The sequence below is a fragment of the Anas acuta genome, chromosome 14, assembly GCF_963932015.1.
Source record: "Anas acuta chromosome 14, bAnaAcu1.1, whole genome shotgun sequence".
Classification (NCBI taxonomy): domain Eukaryota; kingdom Metazoa; phylum Chordata; class Aves; order Anseriformes; family Anatidae; genus Anas; species Anas acuta.
The window spans coordinates 12,205,275-12,228,701 of record NC_088992.1 but is presented as its reverse complement, the minus strand read 5'-3'; the positions used below and the strand labels follow the sequence as shown (position 1 = coordinate 12,228,701).

Sequence of the window (23,427 nt, the reverse complement as noted above, 5' to 3'; positions counted from 1 at the left end):
TGCAGTGGCTAGCACAGGTAAAAGGATAAGAGCAAGCTTGAACTGACGCTATTTCCCTTTGGGATTTCACTTCTAGCTGCTCTATCACCCAAAGCTCAGAGGATTTGGGCGATTCACAGCCAAATGAGCAAAGCTTGCCCGCAATCAGTACGCTACCCACCATCTTTCTTCTCTCTCTCCTCCGTGAGCCGCTTCTCTGCAAGTTTCTCGTATTCATCTTTGTCCCACTTCCGACGGAAGTCCAAGTTCTTAGTCTGAGAAAGGAACAAAGTGCATTAACATCTGTTATACAGTTTGACTAACTCTGAGAGGAGAATGGGGAAAGAAATGGAAGCATTTGGCCTGTGAGGCCACAGCAGTAAATTAGGGGCACTACATTATATTCCCGGGTCATCTGTTTTCATATCCAGTAACTAGGGATGGAGCATAAGAGAATAATACTCAACACACCTACATCTACTTCTAGAAGGATTTCAAAGTGCTGACCAAAGTAATGAGTTTATCTTAATAGTTCCTGAGATGATCACCCATCCCTTCCCTCCAAAAAACAGGCAAAAGGCATTTAAACCGATAAATCCAAGACCATACAAGTGCCACCTGATGAACACAGAATAGTTGTTAGCAAATCACACGTGATTCTTCCAAGGCTGATTAAATTTCATTCGCAAATAGCAGATGAGGAATCCATGAAAAACAACACGAGCTATAAAGGGTTTAATTAAGATGCAGGAACACAGAAAAATGTGTATACCTGCTCTCAAAGGTATCAGCAGTATGTCAACAGGTCATAGGAATCAAGGCACTGAGTTTGATATTAAATCACAGGATCCAGTATGAGTTTTTCACATAAGATATGAATACAAACAAACAAGAAAAAAACTCTGAAAACTCCAAATATCAAGCCAGGATGGGGAGATACCAGGAAAACATCTGTATGAAACACACTAAGCTATCCTGCTCTTGTACCTCCCCATCTCAGCCAAGCAGGGAAGGGAAGAAGCATCTCTGAGGTAGCCTGGCCCTTAACCAGTGCCCCAGAGCATACTGAGCTGTCAATCACAGGACTGGGTGTAAAACTGGGTGTAAAAAAAGCAGAATTCTGGTAAAGTTGGCAACAAATAAAGACAAAGACTGGGGTAAAAGTTCCCTCTGGAAAGAACCGTCACCAGTGCTGAGGGCAGAGGTGACATGACAAGAATCCTTTCTTTTCCCATCTATTCACGCAACAGCTTGAGGCAGCCCCTTCCTTGTGTCAGGCTGGAATGCAACAAGGGCCACAAGCCCCCACACCTGTCTCACAGATCAGATGCTTCTTTACTTTCTTACGAAGAAAGCTCTCAAACGGCGAGAAAGATGCATTTCACTCAGAATAGCACTGAGAGGCTCCCAGCTTCATATTAAAAAAGGATGGATGCATTTTAAAACACCTCTGGGAAAAAGGACCCACACCCACCCACCGCCTTCTCTGCTCAGCCAAATCAAGAATCCAATCACAATCCAAAGAAAATAAATCCCATTTGAAGCTTCAGCAGCAGCACAGTCATTTAACGTTTTCTCCTCTGGCAATCCTTCAAATGGAGTGAACAACTACTGATAAGAATGAAAATGCCTTAGGGAAGCGTAGAAAAATTCTCATTTATTCCCAGAGCTTCTTAAGCACTTTAAGCATGTCATAACAGGTTTTATTAACCACCCTGAGCAAAAGAAAAGAAAATATCACAGAGTGTAAATTAATGTTTTAGGGTATTTTCCAGAATCAAGATCCTCCCGCATACCAGCGCATTATCACAAATCATAGCTGGTCGGAGCCCCGAGAGAAAGCAACTTGCTTGCTGCTTCACTCTCCTGGTACAGCACAAAGAAAACTTCTGCTTTCTGCCCAGTGCCCGCACAATGAAACAAAACAAAACAAAACCAGCTCTGAGCTGGGCACCTGCAACAAGGCCTTGGCTAGATAATACCCAAAGGAACCTGTCTTAGTTGGTCTGGTGGAGGTGAGGGTGGCTGCGAGCCCCTGAATCTTTTGTGCTCGGGGTGATGGACAGTATTTCGCATGAAGTTACAACAGTTAAAAAATGGAAGTGCCCTCCTGCTCTGTTTGGACACGGAGACTGCCTGGTCAGCCCAGTATCAGCGTCGAGGCCTGTACAAGGAAGCAAGAGTCTGAAGCCCAGCTCTAAGTAATGTGAACACAAACAGGAGTTGGACTGGGTGATCCTTACGGGTCCCTTCCAACTCGGGACGTTCTGTGACTCTGTGAACCCCCAGCAGCTGAAAACAAAGCGCAGGCTCCACCTCATTCCCTGGCCTCCGTCCTGCTCCTTGTGCTCTCCTCAGCAAGCGGCTTCAAACGAAGGGAAGATTGGCCAAGAAAGCCCGAAAACACAGCCGTGTGGTGCTGCCAGCTGCTAGATATTTATTACTTGAGGGGTTCAAACCAGCCTGGCTCTGCAGCCAGGTTATGGAGCCGAGACCCTTGTGCTCCCAACACCAAACCCTGTGGGGTCTGGGAAGGGAAGGGAAGGGAAGGGAAGGGAAGGGAAGGGAAGGGAAGGGAAGGGAAGGGAAGGGAAGGGAAGGGAAGGGAAGGGAAGGGAAGGGAAGGGGAGGGAAGGGGAGGGAAGGGAAGGGAAACCCCAGGCCCCACGGGCCGCTCTCCCCCCAGAGGCCACCCAGGACACGCCTGCAAAGCAGGGCTCTCTCCCAGGCCCTACACGAGGCCGCTCCCTCCCCCTTCACCCCTGCAGGCGCGGAGGCCCCTCAGGACCGTCCCCACACCCCCGTCCCCCCCGTGCACCCCCGAGGACCCCAGCCCCGTCCCCGCCGCGCCTACCCCGCTGCCCGACGCCATCTCGAGGCTCCAGGCCCTGTGGCGCCGCCCGCGCCGTAAAGCGCCGCGGCTCCTCCCGCTGCCCCCTTCCCCTCCCCACCTCGCAGCGGCTCCGTCTCCGCCTCCCTCAGCGCCGCCGGAGCCCCGCGGCCGCCATGTTCCGCCCCCCCCCTCTCCTCCTCCTCCTCCTCACCCGCTGCCCCGCGCCCCGCCGCCTCCTCTCCGCCTCCCGGCAGGGGCAAGGGCAAGGGCGGGCGGTGGGCTCGGTGCTGAAGACGCCCAAGGTAACGGCTGGGGGGGAGCAGGGGGGCGGCGGGGCTGAGCTGTGATGTCCCGGGGCTCAGCTCTCCGTCCCCCCGCCGCAGGGCACCCGCGACCACCCCCCCGCGCAGGCGGCGCTCCGGGAGCGGCTCCTCGGCTCCGTGGTGGCTTGCTTCAAGCGGCACGGGGCGGCCGCCATCGACACCCCCGTGCTGGAGCTGAGGGTGAGGGGCTCCCAAGGGCTCGGGGATGCCGTGGGGACCGGGGAGGGCTGAGGGGGTGCCCCGGGGGGGAGCGGGGGCAGCTCCGCTTTGGGGGAACCCCGGCTCTGCTTTTGGGGCTGCAGGGTCACCGCTGTGGGGTTGGGGTGCTCCTCCGACCCCTGCCCTCCATCCCCTGCCCTTCTGCTTTAGGGGAAGCTCAGCCTGGTCCCTGCCCGTCTTTACTTTTCTTTGCCTCCTCTGACAGTCTTTTTTTTTTGCTTCTCTCTAGGAAACGCTGATGGGGAAGTATGGAGACAACGCGAAGCTCATCTATGAGCTGCAGGATCAGGGTGGAGAGCTGCTGGCCCTGCGCTACGACTTGACTGTATCCCACTGTAGCCTCCGCCTTTGGTGGCAGGGACAGTGACAAACTGAGGGCACTGCCACCCTGCCTACTTTAAAGGTGTTAGGCAGATCGTCCTTGTTCTCACCTGTCTGCAAATCTCAGCTTTTTCCCATCAGGGTGAACTAAACCTCCTTCCCTCTGACCAGTGGATGTCCCATCTGATCTTTTATCAGTATGGCCCCTGCCTCAAATCACCTCCCAGTCAGTCCAGTATCTCCATCAAAGCTGCCCTTTCTTCCCTACTCTGTGGCCATGCATCAGGATGCTCCACGCTACTGCTTGTAGCTCTTGCTTGTTACAGTCCCCACCTCTGTGCCCTCTTGTCCTGGCTGTGCCACCTTTCCAGTGCTGTGGTACTTGTGAGAGAGCAGCAATGTTTGCTGCACATACAAAGCAAGCATCCATCCTGGGGCAGCTCCATCTCCGCACCTCACCTAAAAGCTCTCTTCTTTATCATGTGCACTATATGTTGAATTTTGTCTGTATTGCATCTTAAGAGAGCAAAATGACCTGGTAAAGACCTGTGTTTGCAGGGTGCCCACATACTGTGATTAGGAAGGAGGGAATGGAGTTGTCCCTTTGCTAGAGGAGCACATTGTTCTTATGACAGTGGTACTCGTTGTCAGCCAAGGCTGTTCAGAGATCTGTTGGGGATCTGGGAGCAAAGTGAGATGAAGACAAGGAGCTTTGAGGTTCAGCTTTCTGCAGCTCAGAGGATCTCCCTATTCCTGTCCTTAACTCTGTGGTCCCAGGTACCCTTCGCTCGCTACTTGGCAATGAACAAAATCACCAACATCAAGCGCTACCACATCGCTAAGGTGTACAGGCGGGACAACCCGGCCACGACCAGGGGCCGCTACAGGGAGTTCTACCAGTGCGTGAGTGTTGTGGCCTGCTGAAAGGGGAGCGGGGACAGGGCTGCTTGGGAGGAGAGAGCTGGGAATTGGTGTGGACTGCTGGGTTATACCAATGGCCTGTGCTCAGCCGTGGGGCCGGGTGAGGTGCCTGGCTGAGCTGCGCCTGGAACAGAGGCCCCGCACAGCCAGCCTGCAGCTGGGGTAGTGCTGAAGCAGCGAGAACTCAGTGCTGAACAGGACGGCAGCTGAGAGACAGATTTCAGCCACAGTCCAACTACACCAGCGTCTGCCTCTACTTGTGTCTCAGGATTTTGACATCGCTGGCCAGTTTGATCCTATGCTTCCTGATGCTGAGTGCCTGAAGATAGTGCACGAGATCCTGAGTGACCTGCAGCTTGGGGACTTTCTCATTAAGGTGAGACCAGAGCCTGGTGGTTTTCACACGCTTGAGCCTTCTTTTCCTGGCTCCAGGGTGCTGTGGGATTAAGACACCAGCTAAAAGGCACAAACAGTCTTCAACAGCTGCAGCTTTTAGCGTCCCTTGGGCAAGGGCAAAGGGAAACTATGGTGGGACATCTTTCCTCAGCTAAGCGTGCTTCTCCATTCCCCAGGTCAATGACAGACGAATTTTGAATGGTGTGTTTGCCGTTTGTGGCATCCCGGAGAGCAAGTTCATAACTACGTGCTCAACCATAGACAAGCTGGACAAGGTAAGCATTGTGCTCTCAGGGCAAATCACTTCCAGTCTCAGGGGCTGGATGACTTTGGCTGGGCACTGTCATGGCTATTCTCATCACAATAATTAAGCCACTGGTGTTTGTAAAGGACTTGGAGAGCTCTTAGGCTGGTAGCAGTGGCCAAGAATAACACCTGGCAACTTCAGTGATCTTAGTTAATCCCTGTGAGATGGATGCAGTGATCTGTGAAATTGCTCACCAAGAATTGTGTTATCTTCCCTCACATGTTCTGAATATACACGGGCTGATGGAGATGGTGGGTGACGAGAGCGTTGGGTGGTGATGGGTGTTCTTGTTTTGTAGGTGCCCTGGGAGGAAGTAAAGAATGAGATGGTTGGAGAGAAGGGGCTCTCTCCTGAGGCTGCGGATCGCATTGGGGAGTACGTCCAGCTTCACGGTGAGCATGGTGGGATGGAGCCCTTGTCCATCCCTCATGATCCTGACGAGTGCAGCTGCTCTCTGCCAGGCCAGGCAGGGGCTGGTGTGCTTGGGGCAGGGATGGAGGGAAGCGAAGCAGCACACACAGCTGGCCGGGGCCATCGTTGCAGGTGCTGCAGTGCTGGCAGATGTGAGGCATGACTTGTTCCCGCAGGTAGCCTGGACCTGATCGAGCAGCTTCTCCAGGACCCAAAGCTGTCCCAGAACAAGCTGGCCAAGGAGGGTCTGGGGGACATGAAGCTGCTGTTTGAGTACCTGACCCTGTTTGGCATCACAGGGAAGGTGAGGAGGGGCGGAGGCAGGAGGGGTGCTGCCCTGGTGTCTGGGCAGCCCTGAGCATGGCGCTGAGGGGGCTTCCCTTGTGTCCCACAGATCTCATTTGACCTGAGCCTGGCGCGAGGCCTGGACTACTACACAGGGGTGATCTTTGAGGCTGTCCTGCTGCAGCAGGAGAATGACCATGTGGAAGATCTAGTTGGCGTTGGAAGCGTGGCCGGAGGCGGTCGTTACGATGGTCTGGTGGGGATGTTCGATCCCAAGGGACGGAAGGTGCCCTGTGTGGGGGTCAGCATAGGGATCGAGCGGATCTTCTCCATCCTAGAGCAGAGAGTGAAGGTGGGTGCTGCTGGCAGCGTGTCACATGGGGGAGGGCTCTAGGAAGTAGTCTGTTACTTACTACAGAGCTCTACAGCGTTCAAGAAGAAAGGATTTGAGGGGAGAGGGTGCCTCATCTCATGCCTGAATGTCCATGCAGAAGAAAGAGCCCTTTTCTCTCCTGTAGTCCATCAAGTTGCAGTCACGGGCAGCATTTTGTAGCAGAAACAACAGAAGTATCATAGACATCCCCTGACTTCTCATCCATTCCCTGAAGTTTGTTCCCAAGTCACTTTAAGTGTCTCGTGCTTGTGAAGCTTTCTGTCCTGGAGATCGTGAAATTATAAATTCAATAATGTCTGTGGCACTCATTCTATAACAGGAAAGTCAGTTGGGAAATTTATCACCCTGCATTTATTTCTGAGCTTGTGATTCATAGTAAGTGAGGCTGAGGCAAAGTGTTTGCATCTGAAGAATCAAAAGATAAATTAGAAAGCAGTGCAGCTCTCATCTAGGATGGAGGAAAGCCAAGGTCTCACAGATACATCAGCATACGGTTAGATAGTGTGTCAGAATGCAGGTGCACTGGAGGACTCTGCTCAGTAATATTCAATGAATAGCAACGATCAGGCTTTAAATATTCTTGTTTTGTAGAGCTAACAGCTGAGGATTTAGGTCAAGTGAGATGACCTAGGTGAGCTTCTGCTGTGAGCTTCAGATTGCCTCTGAGCCAGTGACTTCCATGAGTGTGTCTGTCCCTGCAGGCTTCTGGGGAGAAAGTTCGAACGACTGAGACACAAGTGCTGGTGGCTACACCTCAGAAACGCTTACTCAGTGCAAGACTGAAGCTAATCTCTGAGCTATGGGATGCAGGGATCAAGGTAAAGTAAGGATGTGGGCTTGGTGCTGTAAGTCTCCAGGGAGGGAGAGTCTCGGGGGGAGCTGGAGCAGCTATACTAACTCCACTAGCTCTCTGTTCAAGACTGTGGCCTGCCTGAGATCTAGCAGGCAGAGAAGGAAGGCATCTGAGTGCACTAAAGGCAGTCGTTTGCTCCAGGAGTAATGAGGCAGAGTTTTCCATGCAGTTTCACTGCCTGAAGTTTTGCTACAAGATCCATCAGAGCAAGCTTTGCATCAATGATTCACTGCTGCTTCCTTCTAGGCAGAAATGCTGTACAAGAAGGATCCTACAATGCTGAAACAGCTGCAGTATTGCGAGAACATGGGGATCCCTCTTGCTGCCATTATAGGAGAGCAGGAACTGTCAGATGGAGTTGTCAAGCTGCGAGATGTTGCAACAAGAGAGGAGGTGAGGAGAACACCTTTCTACACCAGGTTTCACATGTGCTTCCAGCAATTGCTGAAAGGCTCTGGGTTTTCGCTCAGTGACGGTGTTCTAATGGCGAGCTGTATCACGGGCCTGACAGATGACGGCTCCCCCCTGTTTTCTTTGCAGGTTGATATCCCAAGAGAAGGGCTTGCCGATGAGATCAGAAGACGGCTGGAGCCCTAGCACCCTTCTGGCCAGAGCTGCTTGCCCGAACTGCACAGCTGGAAACCCCAGCGCCCGCTGATTCCTGCTGAGGTCCGGCTGCCCTCTGCCCACCTGGCAGCACTGCAGCGGGCTGTGCCAGGAAGGAGCACGGGGGTTCTGAAATGGTTCTGAAATGGTTCAGAAATCATGGACACTGCGGTCCTGAGGCGTGTGGTGCCAGCGGGGCCCTGCCATGTCCCCACAGCGGGAAGACCCGGGAGGGGGGGGACCAGAAGGCCTTAGGGACGTGCCCCGGGCAACAGGCGAGCCACACGCGTTGTGGGGGCACTTCTGGGGCTGGGCTGCGCCCCTCTGTGGTGTTTCTTTTTTTTTTTATTAAAAAAATAAAATAAAACTCGGAGAAGCGCCGCCTCTTGGCCTCCTCAGCTCCGCCCGGTGAGGCGCGGCGGCGGCATTGCGCAGGCGCGGCCATGGCGGCTGAGGCGGCGGCGGCGGCCGTGCGGGAGCAGGCGGAGGTGGTGCGGAGGCTGAAGCAGGACGAGGCCGACCCCGAGCGGGTGCGGCGGGGACCGAGGAGGCTGAGGGGGGCCGGGGCCGGGGCCGTGTGGGGCGGGCGGGGGGGAGGCGGTGTTACAGGGACCAGGCTGCGGTAACGCCCGGCTCCCCTCTCCTTCCCTCCGCAGATCGCGAAGGAGGTGGCGAAGCTGCTGGAGATGAAGGCGCAGCTCGGGGGCGAGGAGGGGAAGCACAAGTTCGTGCTGAAGACCCCGAAGGTAACGGCCCGCAGCCTGCACGCTTCGCCTCGCCCTGTGTGGGGCCGCCTCGTGTGTGTACAGCCCCCCCCCCGGCCTGTGGGTGCCGGGCATGGGCGGGCAGCACCCACCGGGCCCTGCTCAGCCCCTTTTTGCTTCCAGCAGTGAGGCGATGGGAGAAGGGGGATTAAAATAACCCCGGCAGCACCAAACCCCGACACCCTGCTAACCAAACGCTTTCCAGTGCTTCTCTGAGAAGCCAACCACCAGCTGGCAGGATCAGTTTTGGTCAGTCTTATTCATAGCTGCCCGGTATGAGGTCTGCTCTCCGACTGGGTTCTTCTCTTTGAAGGGAGGCCATGACTTGCGTTGCTCCAGTGCTTTTAGGATCAGAACTTCAAATTTATTGTAGCACTGACCCCACTAGTGCCCGCAAGGATCCTCAAGCTGCTCCTGTTCCTGCTAACCTTGGCAGAGTGGGTCAGGCTGCTGCAGGCCGGGTGAGCACGCAGTGCTGCGAAGTGCTCCAGGTGCCTGGAAGCGTTGCCAGGAATGCTCAGAGAGCTCACGGCTTTTGGTTTTGTCTTAGTCTGTAAAGGTGGGGTCATCCCGCTTATGGAGCGGGTCTGGCCAGCTGCAGGCATCTCTCTGTCCTCTTCCAGCATTCATAATGCAATTTATGCTGAAGTTTCTTTTGTATCCTGGATGTTTCAACACCAGCAGCTGACCAGAGACCAGCTGTGCTTTCATGCTGTGGCACAGAGGCAGTTACTAATATATGTTCATGTCACTGATTTAAAGGAAGTGCCTCAACACAGTCTCACTTGTCCATTTCCTTTATCACATCTTTTGGCAACTGTAGCTGTGGTGTGAGACCTGGGAAGAAAGAATATCTCACTGTTAAAGGTGCAGGGAGAGGATTTTGCAGCTCTGTGAGCATCAGGGGAAACAGCTTGGGTTTCCAGCCTCTTTCAGCTGTGTCAGAGCACTGCTGAAAGCAACCCTTTGCTGTTCGACCTGCAGGCTCTCTCTGCTTCCTCCTGTCTAACCATTGGGCCCTGGAAAAATGAAAGTGAGAGGTACAGTTAACTGACAGTTATGTGAGTTACTGAAAGCTTGGAGGCGGTCACTGAAACAATTTGGTGACTATTAACAGTGATGAAGATTAAAAGGGAGCCCATCCCAGTGAACTTCATAGGTATCGTGCTTTGGAAATTTGGTTTCTCTGTGGGTGCTCTGGAAAGCATAAAGCTGTTCCTTATTCCAAAACTTCACAGTATTGCCTGTCCTCCTATTTCCACCTCTCGGGATGGCTTGTTGTGTAAGGGTCTGGCTAATGCTGCACGTGAATCGGAGCTGTGGACACATCCTAGCTGCGTTGTCATCCTTGAAGGTGCTGAACTGTCTGGGTGTTGGATCCATGTTAGCTCCTCTGTTTTGTACGTAGTGAAACTTCTGACATATTCAGCTGTGCAGACTGTAGCAGATCTCATCTGAGTCGTGTCCTAATGTTTTCCAGTGCTGTTTTTTAACCCCTGTACTAGTATCTGGTGAATTGATCTGATCACTAGCTTGGTAAGCAGTATGACAGATTCTTCACATCACCTCTCACATCTGTCTGCCACTGCATATCTCTAAGCCAACGTGTCATTTGCTTTATTTTTCCTTTTTCCTTTTCTCATCCTAGGGCACGCGGGACTACAGCCCCAAACAAATGGCCATTCGCGAGAGAGTTTTCACTGCTATCATCAACTGCTTCAAGCGCCATGGAGCAGAAGTCATTGATACGCCAGTGTTTGAGCTGAAGGTGAGTTGAGCAAGAGTGCAGCAAGTTGGCTGAGCTGGTGGGGATCCTGCAGTTGAAACCCTGTGTTGAGGGCTGAGTTTTTTCCATCTCCTAGGTGTCCTTCCTTTCTGTCCTTGTTCTGCGTGCTCTAGGACTCTTCCCGTTGCTGAAGACACTGTTTGTTCATGTGTCTTTTTTTTTTTTTTTGTAGGAGACGCTAACAGGGAAATACGGAGAAGACTCAAAGCTCATCTATGATCTGAAAGATCAAGGAGGGGAGCTGCTGTCCCTGCGCTATGACCTGACTGTATCCTGCAACAGCCAGCGCTGGGGGGTTTTGTCATCTTTGCTGCCCTCTTTTTGGGACAATGCTGCTCCAAGGGCAAGGGAGGAGGAGGGTTCTGACCCTATACAGGCAGGGAAAGCATGAGCAGGTAGTGTGGCGTAGCGGGCACAGAACCATTGCTTAGTTATTTACTGCCCATTGTCTGTTAGGCAAAGTAACACTTTGTGTGTGGAGGGAAGAGAAATTTAGGTGGGGTTTCTTCTACAGCAGGGAACTCAGACTAGGGAGTGAGATGTAACCCAAAGCAGTGCTGGGAGATGCCTGCAGGGGCACCTGTCCCTGTGCTAGTGGCAAAATGGGTGGGCTGTGTCATGGACAGCTGTGCAGACCCTGCAGCGCTGTGGCTAGGTGTGCTGTCTGGTAGCTGTTGCTTTGCCCCAGGGACGTGTGCTGAACTGTGCTGGGCATTGGGAAGATAGCGAGGCTGCAGCGCTGCCTGTGACTGATAACTGGGTGGGGTGATCCCTCTCTATTCCCATCCTTAACTCTGTGGTCCCAGGTGCCCTTCGCTCGCTACTTGGCAATGAACAAGATCACCAACATCAAGCGCTACCACATCGCTAAGGTGTACAGGCGGGACAACCCGGCCATGACCAGGGGCCGCTACAGGGAGTTCTACCAGTGTGTGAGTTTGGCCAGCAGCAGGGGTGCTGCTCTGCGGGTCTCTAGGCTGGGCAGTGGTTGTAGGAGCAGGAACCGAAGGCTGTGTTATCTCGCAGTCGCCTTCCCTGCGATGGGAAACTCATCTTCTCATTCTTTTCCCTTTTTGGGGTTGAAAAGCAGCTTGAGAGTAGGAGAGACTGTGGATGATGGTCGTAACACGGGGCGCTGCCATAGCAGGGAACTTTGCAATGTAACCCCCAGATGTTGGGCGTGCTTTGCACTGTGGAGGAGGGCAGCTCCTTACTCTATCCCACAGTGCTTGTCAGCCTGGTTGAGGGAAAGAATTTCCTTCTGATCCCAAATGTGGCAGCAATTGAACTTTTGTGTGTGTGAGCAAGAATGCATGAGCCAGGTGAGTGACTCAGCCACAGCACCCATTGCTTCCATCCCATGCTTAGTCCAGCTTTATTTCAAAGGAAGGCAAAAATCCTGAGACCTAATTCCAGAACAAAGAATTCAATTTCCTCTGTGGCTTTCTCAGTGTGATAGCCCTGAGGAATGGATTTGTTCCGCTGTACTATCACAGTCCCCAGGGCATCATATCGCAAGTAAATTCTTAATTGAGAATATTTCCATTTCTTCATACAATCCCTGTCTATACCTTCCAGCTTTGGACCTTGGAGAAGGCCCATTTTCACACAACTTGGAGTCTTTGCTTGCTGTCTCATTTGAAGGAGCATTCTAGGATCATCTTCTTAGGCTAGCTGCAAATAGGCTAAAACTTACTTGTGTCTGACAGCTTACTTTTCCTTGTGCCAGTGCAGGTTATTAAGTGGTAGCTGTTATCCCTTGACACTGATTCCTTCCCTTTCCTAAATGAACATTTTTGAAATGTTGAGAGCAATCTTTCCCTCCCTAGGCTGGTTAGATCAAGCTCTGTTGCTTTTCTCTCCTTGGAGATGCTTTACTTCACTGCTCAGCCTCGTAGCTTTTTTTCTGCATCTTTCAAATATAACTGACCAGCCCTCCACTGGGTTTTTCCAGTGAGATTTCACCTGTATGATGGTAGCAGCATTTTCCTGGCTGTACCAGACCTTGCCCAACTTCCTTGGGGATTGCATCAGCTTTCCTCACACTCAGCTGATTGGAGAATTGACAGATGCAATTTCATCTCTTTCTTCCTCCATTGCCCCAATTTATTTTGGAAGCTTCTTGAAACCACGTTGAAATTTACTGAGTCGCGATTCATTCCTGTGTTCCTAATTGTTCTTTTACTCAAGACGTGATTGAAAATTGTGTGTTTGGGGATTTGTAAATTGGGGTGGAATAAGAGGTCTCTTTTTGTTTCTTTTGTTTTTCTTTTCTGAATGTTGATGACTTCTGTTGTATTATTCCCACTGTATGCCTGGTCATTAACTTGATTTGCTTGTATATTAAAAAAATAAAACAACAAAACATCATGGGGATCAAGGAAAAACATTTGGCATTTAGGTCATACCAACTAACAAGTAGTTTTCTCCTCCCCTTCCTGGTTCCTTTGTTCTATTTATTTGCTATTGATGATCTCTGCTGTCTTCTTTTTTGTCATTTTTCACAACATTTCTGTTGCTTTTTGTAAACAAACTGCTATTAACAGCAGAGTTGAGGCTGTGTGGCTACAGTCCTCTCTGCTGTGCTGAAATGCTCTCTGCCTTCTCTTGTTCCTCAGGATTTTGACATCGCTGGCCAGTTTGACCCTATGATTCCAGATGCTGAGTGTCTGAAGATAGTGCACGAGATCCTGAGTGACCTGCAGCTTGGGGACTTTCTCATTAAGGTGAGGCTGGAGCTGGGTCCTTGGACAGGTTTCTTTGTTCCGCAGTAGGAAGCAGTGGCTGCTGTTTGCAGTTTTTCACATCACCTATTCCTATTGTAATGCACACTGAGGCGTGTGGTTCAGATGCAGAAGTCATCTTGCCTCTCTGCCTTCTCACAGTGTCTGTACTAAAGGGCTGGACTTCATCTCAGGCTCCCCTTTAGATGGGAATTCAAGTAGGTTTCCTGAGGCCATAGTTGGCAGAGTTCTTTCTCATCAACCACAGTCCCCTACAAAATGCCCAGCAACAAGGTGACTGCCATGTTCACTGCCTGCAGTGAAATACAGGCTCTGGCCCAGGATCCCTGCACTTGTCCCAGCTATTAATGCCCCCTTAGGACGAACATCTGTGTGTGTGCACTGTGTAGTTTGCAAACTGCTGCCTTCCCACCAACTTGGGGGAGTTGAGTGGTGTGGGCTGGGTGCTGCACTCCCAGCTGCCTGCCCCTGAGCCAGATGAGCTGAAGCATTGTGCATAGGAGCTGCCTCCCTACATCAAGTCCAGCTAGTTTGTGTTTGGCCAGTGGTATGAGCAAATCTATTTGAGGATGAGCAGGCATCTCTGCAGTGGGGAACAGCAGAATAACCTGCCTGCAGTGGAGAGGGCTCCATGGCTTCTGTGAGGGACTCTTTTTGGTTGATATCAATGCTGGAGGGTTACAACCTCCTGAGCAGCCTTTGTTTCTGTCTAATTTAACTGTAGATGCTCTCCCTACCCATGGAATTTTGAATTCAGCTAAGCCTTTGGCCTCAATTACCTTCTCTTACAGAACATAATTAAACCATGGAATTGACTTCACTATCAAAAGAACTAAAAGAAAAGAACATCTCCTAGTAAGGTTTTAACATAACCAGATGTCCCTTTGTTCTTGTATTGAGAGTGCAGTGTAACATACTGCATTCATCTCGTCAGTCTGAGGTCTGTTCCTGAGCTGTTTTTACATATCCACCCATGAGATGATTCATAGGCCCCTGTGCTGGGTTCACGTGGCAAGGTTTTGGTAGCGAGGGTGCTGCAGGAAGAGATCACAGGTCTCCTGTGACCCTGTGGGGGTCCGTGCTGCAGCAGTCCCTTCTGAAGAACTGTGGGAAGAGACGAAGTGTTAGGGACTGACCACAACCCCCATTCTCTGTCCATGTGTACTGCTCATGGGGGTGGTGGTGGGAGGTAGAAGAGTAAGGAGCGAAGCTGAGCCTGGGAAGGAGGAGGGGTGGAAGAAAGGTGGTTCTAGTTCTGTTTTTGTTTCCCTCTATCCTCTTTGATTTTTAAGATTAAGTTACATTAATCTTCCCCAAGAAGTGCCTGCTTTGCCCTTGACAGCAATTGGTATATGGTCAGGGAGATCATACACCTTTTGTCTTGACCCACAAGCTTTTTATTTGATTTTCTCCCCACTGTCCTGTGGAGGGGAATGAGAGCAGCTTGGTGGGCACTTGCTGGCCAGCTGAGGTCAATTCACTACAGTGCCTTTGGTTTTCATTCTCTTGTTGATTGTTGGTGTCTGTGGCTCTGGAAGGAGAGTGCAACGGCTCTCCCCAGGCTTAGCAGGACCCACTCGTGCAGGCTGGCCTGCTCCTGGGGTGAGAGGCAGCTTAGCTCCCCAGGAATGGGGAAGAGACAGAAATTACCCAGGAACCATGACATGAGGGGGAAAAAAAAAAAGGCAGCCTCCCTCTAGGCATGTTTATTTCTGGTAGACTGTACTATGGTTCTTCTACCACCCATTGCTCCTCTTTGCTGTTCCAGCTGAGTCTGTTTCACCATGTTCTTGCCAAACTCATTTTCTCACCTTCCCTCTGTCAGTTCCTAATCTACAACAAAATTTTACCCCCTTCTGACTTTGGCTTCTTGAGTGTCTAGAGAGGCATGTTGGCAGAGGCTTTTGAAAATGCAGATAGCTGTATTTATTTTTATTTTTTTTTCACCACAGATTTGCAATGGGAAATAACTTGCTCATCAGAACACCAGTGTGCCTGGGGCTCATGTTTCCCATGGGGTTAGGGTGACTGCTAGATTCTCTCTTTTGTGCTTAAAATTAGAGAAGAGAGAAACTCATCTGAAGCGTTTGCTCAAGCTCATAGTAAATGACTTTTTCCTTGTCTCCCAGGTCAATGATCGGCGCATCCTCGATGGGATGTTTGCAGTTTGTGGTGTCCCAGACAGCAAGTTCCGAACAATCTGCTCCAGCGTTGACAAACTGGATAAGGTATGGACTGGAGCTCCGGGCTTCTGGAGTTCCTGTGAGTCTGTCCAGGTCTGTGAGAACTGTCTGGAAAATGCTGATAAACATCAAGCTGCCCATGTGAGCCCCTTCACCCTATGCATTGAGAGGGAAGGGAGGCACACCAGGCAAGTCAGTCACATAGCAAAACTGGATTCTGCACTTCCTTTAGCATCCTTCCTAGCATCCCACAGCGTCCTGAGAGATGGAAAAGAAGAGAGGAAAAATAGCTCTTCATATGGGAGGTTCAGCATCCCAAATTCTAGCTTTCTTAAATGCTACTGCTTATGAATCTAGGTCATGGAAACCTGCCCCCAGACTAGTCCAGGGCATTTAAAAGATTTTTCTAATACAGCAGGTTCGGCTCTGGCAGTGTGAGGAATCACAGTTGTATCCTGGAACCTTTGCTAAAATCTCACACCTCAATAGCAAGGCAAAAAAAAAAAATGACATGAAGGGAAAATCTCTGCCCTTCTCAGGAGTAGAGAATTGCAATCATAAGTAGTGGATGTGTAAGACACTGAGCTTACAGATGACAATGCTGAGACAAATGGACATCCCCAGGTGGCAAGGTTGCTGAAGTTGTTTTGTTATCCAGTTGTTTTGTTGTGCTGTCTGCAAGCTCATGCTGGTCTTGGTTGGTAACGTGATGTCTGCTGAGAGCACAGAGCCTGCATCACGTGCACATTGCTGGCTGTGCTGTGCATGAGCAGGGTGTCACTGCACAGCATGTGTCTCCAGCTGTTTTGAGGACCTTCAGGAGATAGTCCCACGTAGCTGCATCAGAGATGCAACAAAGGGAAGTGAGGCGGACCTGTGTGGGCGAGGTTTCCATGTTCACCTGGAGGTAGAGATCTGAGGTAGAGGAAAGTGCTTGGAGTGAGAATAGGAAACTAGAAACAAGAAGCTGTAAAATAACACCAACAGCACTTCTCCTGCCTCCTGTGCAGGGGAAGGGTGGTCAGTTTGGTACTGCTCTGTATTGTGTGTGTCCCCACAGCACGTCTTCACACTCATCTGTTGCTACCATCAGTGCAAGGATGTTATTGCTAGGAACAGGGCTCCAGGGCTGGCCTGGACCGCACAGCATCCCAGCAGGGTGCACACAGTCACAAGGAGGACATTGCTCAGTGCCATAATCTCTTCCCAGTGCTGTGAGACTGTAGTAGCCCATCCCATGTCTCCTGGTCGCTTTGTTCACACTTGTGCTGGTTCGGACTTGTAGGACGGGTTTGGTTTTTATGAATGTGCTGTATGTGGACATCGCTGTCTTACTCTAGTTTGGTGTGATGCAGAACAGCCCTCTCTTTGTACAGCTGTTCCTGTAAGAGATGAGGCAGCAAGTAGGTACAACCTGTAGGTTTGTGCTCACCACGCTGCCTCAAAAGCACTGACTGTTGTGTTGGACTCTTAAGGGATTCAGGCCCTTAAGTGGACTTCTGGGAGGAGGGAAAGGTGCCAGTGTAGGAAGAGCTCTTTATCTGCAGCCAGTTGTCTTTACTATAGGCCCTAGTCAGGCACAAGAATGCTGGAGAGATCAGACTATAAATGTGTTTACAGTCCTCCACTGAAAGCTAAGGAAGAAGAACCTTAAAATGAAGTGCCATCTATAGACTCAGTCTTCTTGGCTTGGGATCCAAATCAGAATTTCAAGGGCAATTTCAGTGTCATCAGAGACATGTGGGACACAGTTTGTGGGCTGATTGCTGAAAGGAGTGCTTATAGCCTTCCTGTTGGATCCTGTTAAACCAAGTGACCTGGTCTTGCTTTGATCAAGGCCTGATCAGGCCTTGCCTGATGATTGATTGAAGTCAGGCAGAGGAGGCCTTAGTCAAAGTGCTGTTAGCAATGAGATGTATTGCAGAGGCATGACTTGTAGGTGTAGGTTTGGGGTCTGTGTATGCATGGAAGAACAGCAGGAAGGGAGGACTGGGCTTTTCTTGGATGGCGTAATTTCCTCGTTATTGTACTGAAAGGCTGTGTTTTAACTTAGTGCAGCCGGATGCTATCATGGCTCTGTTTTCCACCTTGCTTGGTGGGAAAGCTGTTGCTTATCCTGCTTACGCTGGGCTTTTGTATCATCCAGCCATCTCCTCACAACTTTCCAGGTGGTGGGCATGACCTGCAACGCTTCCTTAACTGGTGTATGTGACCGTACCTAATCATGGAAACCACAGCAGCAAGACATTGCTCAAACTCAGTACAAATGTCTAATTCTGGCCAGATCACTAAACCAAAATGTTTGTCCTGGGGCTGTCAGGATTTTGGGCAGCTTTGGTGGCTGCAGGGTTAGGATATAAAAAGACTGTGCAGTGGCATGAGAAGTGTAGTTAGAACCATGCCCTGAGAGCATTTGATTTGCTGCTCTTCTCGTGCACCTTTTAACCACCCTGAGGGAGTTGTGCAGTGTGAAGATGAGTGAGGGTATTACTCAGGAGAGGCTGTATCCCTGGGGCAGTGGCTCACGTTCTTCTCAACCCACACAGGTGCCCTGGGAGGAAGTAAAGAATGAGATGGTTGGAGAGAAGGGGCTCTCTCCCGAGGCTGCAGATCGCATTGGGGAGTACGTCCAGCTTCACGGTGAGCATGGTGGGATGGAGCCCTTGTCCATCCCTCATGATCCTGACGAGTGCAGCTGCTCTCTGCCAGGCCAGGCAGGGGCTGGTGTGCCTGGGGCAGGGATGGAGGGAGCAAAGCAGCACACACAGCTGGCCGGGCCCATTGTTGCAGGTGCTGCTGTGCTGGCAGATGTGAGGCATGACTTGTTCCCGCAGGTGGCCTGGACCTGATCGAGCAGCTTCTCCAGGACCCAAAGCTGTCCCAGAACAAGCTGGCCAAGGAGGGTCTGGGGGACATGAAGCTGCTGTTTGAGTACCTGACCCTGTTTGGCATCACTGGAAAGGTGAGGAGGGGCGGAGGCAGGAGGGGTGCTGCCCTGGTGTCTGAGCAGCCCCGAGCATGGCGCTGAGGGGGCTTCCCTTGTGTCCCACAGATCTCATTTGACCTGAGCCTGGCACGAGGCCTGGACTACTACACAGGGGTGATCTATGAGGCTGTCCTGCTGCAGCAGCAGAACGACCACGTGGAGGACCCGGTCAGCGTTGGGAGCGTGGCTGGAGGCGGTCGTTACGATGGTCTGGTGGGGATGTTTGATCCCAAGGGACGGAAGGTGCCCTGTGTGGGGGTCAGCATAGGAATCGAGCGGATCTTCTCCATCCTGGAGCAGAGAGTGGAGGTAAGTGCCTTGATGCTCAACTAAGCACAGAGAAAGAGTAAGGATTTACATTCTTTGCGTGTAACTGTTGGAGAATTTTGCACAGCTTTAATGTAGCAGAAATTAAGGATTTGCAATATATCTTTATAGAAAATAAGGTTAGTTTATATGATTTTAACAACACTTAATCAGCATGTAAGCATCAGTCAATTAACACAATGATCTAAAGGAATTTGCTACAATAGAAACAGAAACTTTTAATAAAGACATATGAGTGGCAAGGTTCACACAAGGCTTATTGGAGGATCTAGGTTTCTAAAAGCAGTAGTGTGCTTCCAAAATACCCCTCTTAGAGTGAATTTCTCACCCTTATCCCTTGTCTTCGTTTGCCCATGGACGAGCTTGTTCCTCAAGGAGTCAGCCCTGGGATGCACATCACATCAGGGGTGCCCTGAGAGGTGGCTTTGGCTAAGGGGGTTTTGCGTTAAGGGTGTGTGGTATGTGAGTCAAGAGGTTCAGAAAGGACCCCCTTGCTTTCTAAACTCCTTCTCAGATAAGAGCCTAGGTGTGGCTGGATCCAGTCCTAGTCCCAGACTTGGTCAACGGCTTATGTCTAGAGGATTATGAGTATAGCCACTTCATAGAGTCAACGTTTGCCTGTTTCAGAGCTCTGCCAAGGACTTTCACTGTGACAGTTTTGCAAAGTTGAAAATATAGGTAATTTATTAAGGCATCGAATATCACAGATTCAGGGTTGCTGTTAATAAATTCACTTACTGCAATAGCTCAAGTTAACAGTTCAGTGCTTTAGTTATAAATATTTTCCCAAGTAGCATCTGACAGAGTTGAAGGCAAAGTCTTACCAAGAGGTGTCCCTGCTTGGGAAGGAGAGAGGTCCAGGCCTGTCAACCCATCTGATAATTGGAGTTCTCATCCTCTACATCCTCAAAAAGAGGTTTCTGAATAGCAGATTTATACTTTTGGTGAGGTGGGACTGAGTCATTTACCATGTGACTGGCTCTCAGCAAGGCTTGTTGCATTGTTTGGTCAAGAGGAAAGGGGAGGTGAGACCAGCAGGTTGCTTTCCTGGCTTGACTTGAAACAAGATGAGGCTGTGAGGCTTCCCACTTATTTGTTGTAGTTTCCAGGTCCATTGTTCAACTGCAGATCTCCAACGGTTCTGTACTTTTGCCAGATGAGCAAGACATACATGTTAATCAATCCACATTCCTGCGTGTTAATCAAATCACATTCCTGCTCAAGCCCAGTCTCAGCAATCCTCTGCTGATTTACAGTCACTCAATATTTCAACACCACCAAGCCTGGCAGTATTCACCCAGATCAAGGGTGCAGTCCACTGCTGTTCCTTGAGAGCTCGAAAGAATTCTTGCTCGGGATCACAGTTTATAGGATTGCAAAGCCATTGCCTTTTGATTAGTAATTTTCCAGATTTTCAGGTCTTTTGTTTACAGTTTGTTTAGGAATCAGGTTGTACAACCCTCCTTCCCTTAGCCCTTAATCATGTCTTTGTCAATTAGTAACAGGGGTGTGAGGCAGCCCTCTGTAGATAACAAAGGAATGATGTCAGAAAAGAAAAGGCTTTCACTTTCCTATTTATTATGTGAAGTGCTTGACCCATAGGCAAGCTCAGTTTTCTTATCAGGCTGTTTCCTGGATCGAGCTCTCCTGGGTTTCCATTGTTAATAAGCTGTCGATGAGGGTTCCAGGCGTGATCCCACTGAGGCCTGCTGTGGCTTACAAGCCTGAGCAAGACTTAAGTGCAGGAGCAGAGCGTACCCACCACAGTGACCCAGTCCAGCAAATGCTTAAGTGAGTCTTCTTTGCTGCGGTTTTTGTTGGAGAACTCAGAGAGGCCCCTGCTGTGCTCTACAGCAGGAGACAGAACCAGGCCACGATCTCCTGTTTCCTCTGGCCTGGAGATGATCCCTCAGGGTCTTGCTGGGACACATCCCCTCTTTTGGCAGCCCCTGGTACAACCTGTTCAGCTGCAGCCTGACTCCTCGGTCCTGCCAGATGCCTTCGTGTTCCCCACTGCATTAAGCATCCATGAGGCCACACCACCTTCATGGCAAGCCAGCGCTGCTCTGCAAGGCTGGTTGGCAGACCACAGTCCTGCACGTGTGTCCTGTTGAAGGCACTGCAGAGACCAGATGGGTTGGATGTCCCAGGGTAGGGGGCACAGCCCTTCTCGCAGGGTCCCAGGTACATTTTTTCTGTTCCCCTCTCCTCAGAGCTGCTCTACTAGTTTGTTCTTCTCAGTCCTGTCCAGTGGGTGTTAAATAGGTCTTATTTGGCTCTCAAAATATGGCCATGCGTTTCCCTCACCCAGAGCCCTGTTGTGGGGAGATCTTGGCAGACACAACTGGGATTTCTAAGAGGAAACTGAATTCTTCCCCCACAACCTCTGGTCCTTGCCAGGTTTGGTCCCCTGCAGCTGACCTTTTAAAGACTTATCCCTTCAGAGAGAGCAGAGGCAGGAAGGTGCTGCTTTGAGTACCCAGCATCTGCCATGGGAGCAGGTGGCTCCTGACAGTCCTGGAGCACCTCAGTTCGCTGCTGTTAACCTAACCTGTAGTTCCCAACTGAGCTGTAGAGTGGCTCTGTGCAGCTTCCAGAGGGGTTGCTGCTCCTTAGCCACTCAGAGCAGATCTCCAAGAGGCCACAGGCCTTTGGGTGTGGAGGAGCAACCTCTAGGCAGAAGTTGACAGGGAAATTCCTCATTCTCAGCATGTTCTCCAGCCTGCGCATCACAGGAGGGAGACTGGGTTAAGCCCCCAACATGGAACAAGCACAGAGAGTGAGATTCTGGTCTAGGATGGGGTCTCTGTGGCCTTGCCTGACTCTCCAGAGTTTATGCTGTTCATCCCACTGATCCTGAGCCTCTTCACTGCTAAACTGATGGGCATGGGGTGGGGACCCTTCTTGCTCATAGGGTCTCGGATATGTCCATGTATATCTGTGTCATCTTTTGAGTCTTGTCCCCTCTCTAGGCCTCTGAGGAGAAGATCAGGACAACAGAAACACAGGTGCTGGTGGCCTCTGCCCAAAAGAAGCTCCTGGAAGAGCGGCTGAAACTCATCTCTGAGTTATGGGATGCTGGAATCAAGGTATGACCAGGCAATGGCCAAGTCAGGAGCTGCCTGATCTGCTCTCTTATGCCGGGAATGGACCAGACCTGGGTTTGCTGTGGGAGAAAGGAGTCACAGGGAGAACATGGGCAGCAGATTGCCTTCCTGGATTGAGCCTGCTTCTTCTCAGTGTCCCAGATTAGATGTTCTCCAGTGGGGGCTGGGTGGTACAACTCGGTTAACCCTGTAATACTACTTAGGACAGATTCCCAAAGCAGGCAGCGCTTCAGCCTCTGCTGCATGGCAGCTGTGATGCCACTTCCAACAGAAAACAAAAAGTGCAGAGCCTTGCAAGGAGGGGAAAAGTCTGGGTGGCAACATCCCAGAGGCTGAAGACAACCTGTGTCAGGGCCCTGCTCCTGCTGCAGGCAGTCTCCCTTAGCTGGACAGAGGAGAGTGGGTGCTCCACAGGGCTTCTGAGCTGCTAGGGACACCAGAGGTGTCAGCCCTGGTCAGGTGTAGACTGGAGCTGATGGCTTTGTGTTTTCCCAGGAGCAGCACAGTCTTCTGAGTACTGTGGAGCTGTGTTGTGTTACTCATTAGTTGCAGTGCCCTGCCTTCTCCATTAGCCAGTCTGTGCATACATCCACAGCCACCAAATGGCAACTGGCCCAGAATGCCGGGGGCTGTGATGATGGGGTGCAGAGAAACAGGCCCGTGCTGAGTATAGCACTGTGCTCTGGTTCCATTCCAGGCAGAAATACTGTACAAGAAGAACCCCAAGCTCCTGAATCAGCTGCAGTACTGTGAGGAAACGGGCATCCCCCTTGTTGCCATTGTGGGAGAGCAGGAGCTCAAGGATGGAGTTGTAAAGCTGCGGGACGTGGCAACCCGTGAGGAGGTGAGTGAGGCTCGTGGTGGCTGGGAGGGGGGGTGATGGCTGCTTACCTTCCCTCCCAGCTCAGGCAAACCCTCCAAACCTGTCTGTACCCTGTCCAGTTGCAGTGCAGAGGGTGCTTGGTGAGGTGGATGGGCAGTGCTTGCTCTCACAGGGCTGCATTCAGCTCTGTGTATGGTGCTGCTGCCTCCTCGCCCCATAAAGGGACTGGTGATATGATGGTGGGATCTCATGAGACAAGAGGGCCACAGATGGGGTGTGGGACCAGAGAAAGGCACCCAGTGACAAGTTGCTTGTGTTGTATTTATGGACCTTTGTGCTTTCCCGTGTAGGTCAATATTCGCAGGGAGAACCTCATTGAGGAGATCAGGATGCGAACAAGTCAGCTTTAAAGCCCGCGTGGACCTGTCTACTTGTTCATTGGATTCTGGCGGACAGATTTCCTCCTCTAAATACCAAGTTGGTCGTCTCCTTCACCAGGCCGGGTGGCAGCAAGTGCAGGGTCAGGGGGAGCCTTTGAAAGCTGTATTTATTCTCGTTTTGTGCGCTCCCTTTCCCAGCGGGAGGAGAGAGGCCACGCTGACTCCTACAAAATGCCCTGGCTCTTCAGTATGTTGCTGGAAAGATGTTTTGCAAGTGGCTCTGGCACACCGTGGCCTCCCGTCTGCAGTTGTTACCATGACACGTGGAGCCCCGCGCTGTCAGCAGACCCCAGGCTCTTGGCTGCAGCTTCTTGTGCCCTTCATGTCGAATAAATGTTCAGGCCAGCGTGTGGCTGCAGGGAGCTGACCTTATCCCAAGCCAGCGGTTCCAAGAAACAATAAATACTCTGCCAACCCCC

At 51.1% G+C, this 23,427-nt stretch overlaps 3 protein-coding genes across 5 annotated transcripts in view; 2 read left to right on the top strand and 1 right to left on the bottom strand.

Annotated features, from left to right (window-relative positions):
- The window catches only part of ZMAT2 (zinc finger matrin-type 2), an 18,846-nt gene extending 15,865 nt beyond the window's left edge, over positions 1 to 2,981 (bottom strand). Inside the window, exons 1-2 of one of the 2 annotated variants that reach the window (XM_068698526.1) lie at positions 2,834 to 2,981; positions 161 to 254 (exon numbers count right to left, since the gene is read on the bottom strand). In XM_068698526.1, the coding sequence (XP_068554627.1) occupies positions 161 to 254; positions 2,834 to 2,851 (112 nt within the window). In that variant the 5' untranslated portion in view covers positions 2,852 to 2,981. Of the gene's footprint in view, positions 1 to 160; positions 255 to 2,824 lie in introns of both variants that reach the window. The other variant, XM_068698525.1, reaches the window with a different exon arrangement.
- Positions 2,926 to 8,225, top strand: LOC137864430 (histidine--tRNA ligase, cytoplasmic-like). Of its 2 annotated transcripts, XM_068698520.1 has the most exons (12): positions 2,928 to 3,114; positions 3,196 to 3,315; positions 3,584 to 3,679; positions 4,453 to 4,578; positions 4,865 to 4,972; positions 5,169 to 5,267; positions 5,598 to 5,691; positions 5,887 to 6,014; positions 6,105 to 6,347; positions 7,091 to 7,207; positions 7,489 to 7,635; positions 7,783 to 8,225. In XM_068698520.1, the coding sequence occupies exons 1-12, from the start codon at positions 2,986 to 2,988 to the stop codon at positions 7,837 to 7,839; spliced, it is 1,464 nt and encodes a 487-aa protein (XP_068554621.1). In that variant the 5' UTR covers positions 2,928 to 2,985; the 3' UTR covers positions 7,840 to 8,225. The 2 variants fall into 2 exon arrangements, with proteins under 2 accessions (XP_068554622.1, XP_068554621.1); XM_068698521.1 differs by lacking the exon at positions 7,091 to 7,207 and having other exon boundaries at positions 2,926 to 3,114.
- Positions 8,223 to 23,427, top strand: HARS1 (histidyl-tRNA synthetase 1). Its single transcript, XM_068698518.1, has 13 exons — positions 8,223 to 8,378; positions 8,505 to 8,594; positions 10,261 to 10,380; positions 10,571 to 10,666; positions 11,205 to 11,330; positions 13,017 to 13,124; positions 15,272 to 15,370; positions 17,872 to 17,965; positions 18,160 to 18,287; positions 18,378 to 18,620; positions 21,611 to 21,727; positions 22,443 to 22,589; positions 22,919 to 23,427. Exons 1-13 carry the CDS (start codon positions 8,292 to 8,294, stop codon positions 22,976 to 22,978), a joined length of 1,515 nt encoding a protein of 504 aa, XP_068554619.1. The 5' UTR covers positions 8,223 to 8,291; the 3' UTR covers positions 22,979 to 23,427.

Coding starts and splice junctions, on each gene's coding strand:
- LOC137864430 (XM_068698520.1), top strand. CDS start 2,986: ATGTTCCGCCCCCCCCCTCTCCTCCTCCTCCTCCTCACCCGCTGCCCC. Junction 3,316..3,583: donor CCCCCGTGCTGGAGCTGAGG/GTGAGGGGCTCC, acceptor GCTTCTCTCTAG/GAAACGCTGATGGGGAAGTA. Junction 7,208..7,488: donor TATGGGATGCAGGGATCAAG/GTAAAGTAAGGA, acceptor GCTTCCTTCTAG/GCAGAAATGCTGTACAAGAA.
- HARS1 (XM_068698518.1), top strand. CDS start 8,292: ATGGCGGCTGAGGCGGCGGCGGCGGCCGTGCGGGAGCAGGCGGAGGTG. Junction 15,371..17,871: donor GCGTTGACAAACTGGATAAG/GTATGGACTGGA, acceptor CAACCCACACAG/GTGCCCTGGGAGGAAGTAAA. Junction 22,590..22,918: donor ACGTGGCAACCCGTGAGGAG/GTGAGTGAGGCT, acceptor TTTCCCGTGTAG/GTCAATATTCGCAGGGAGAA.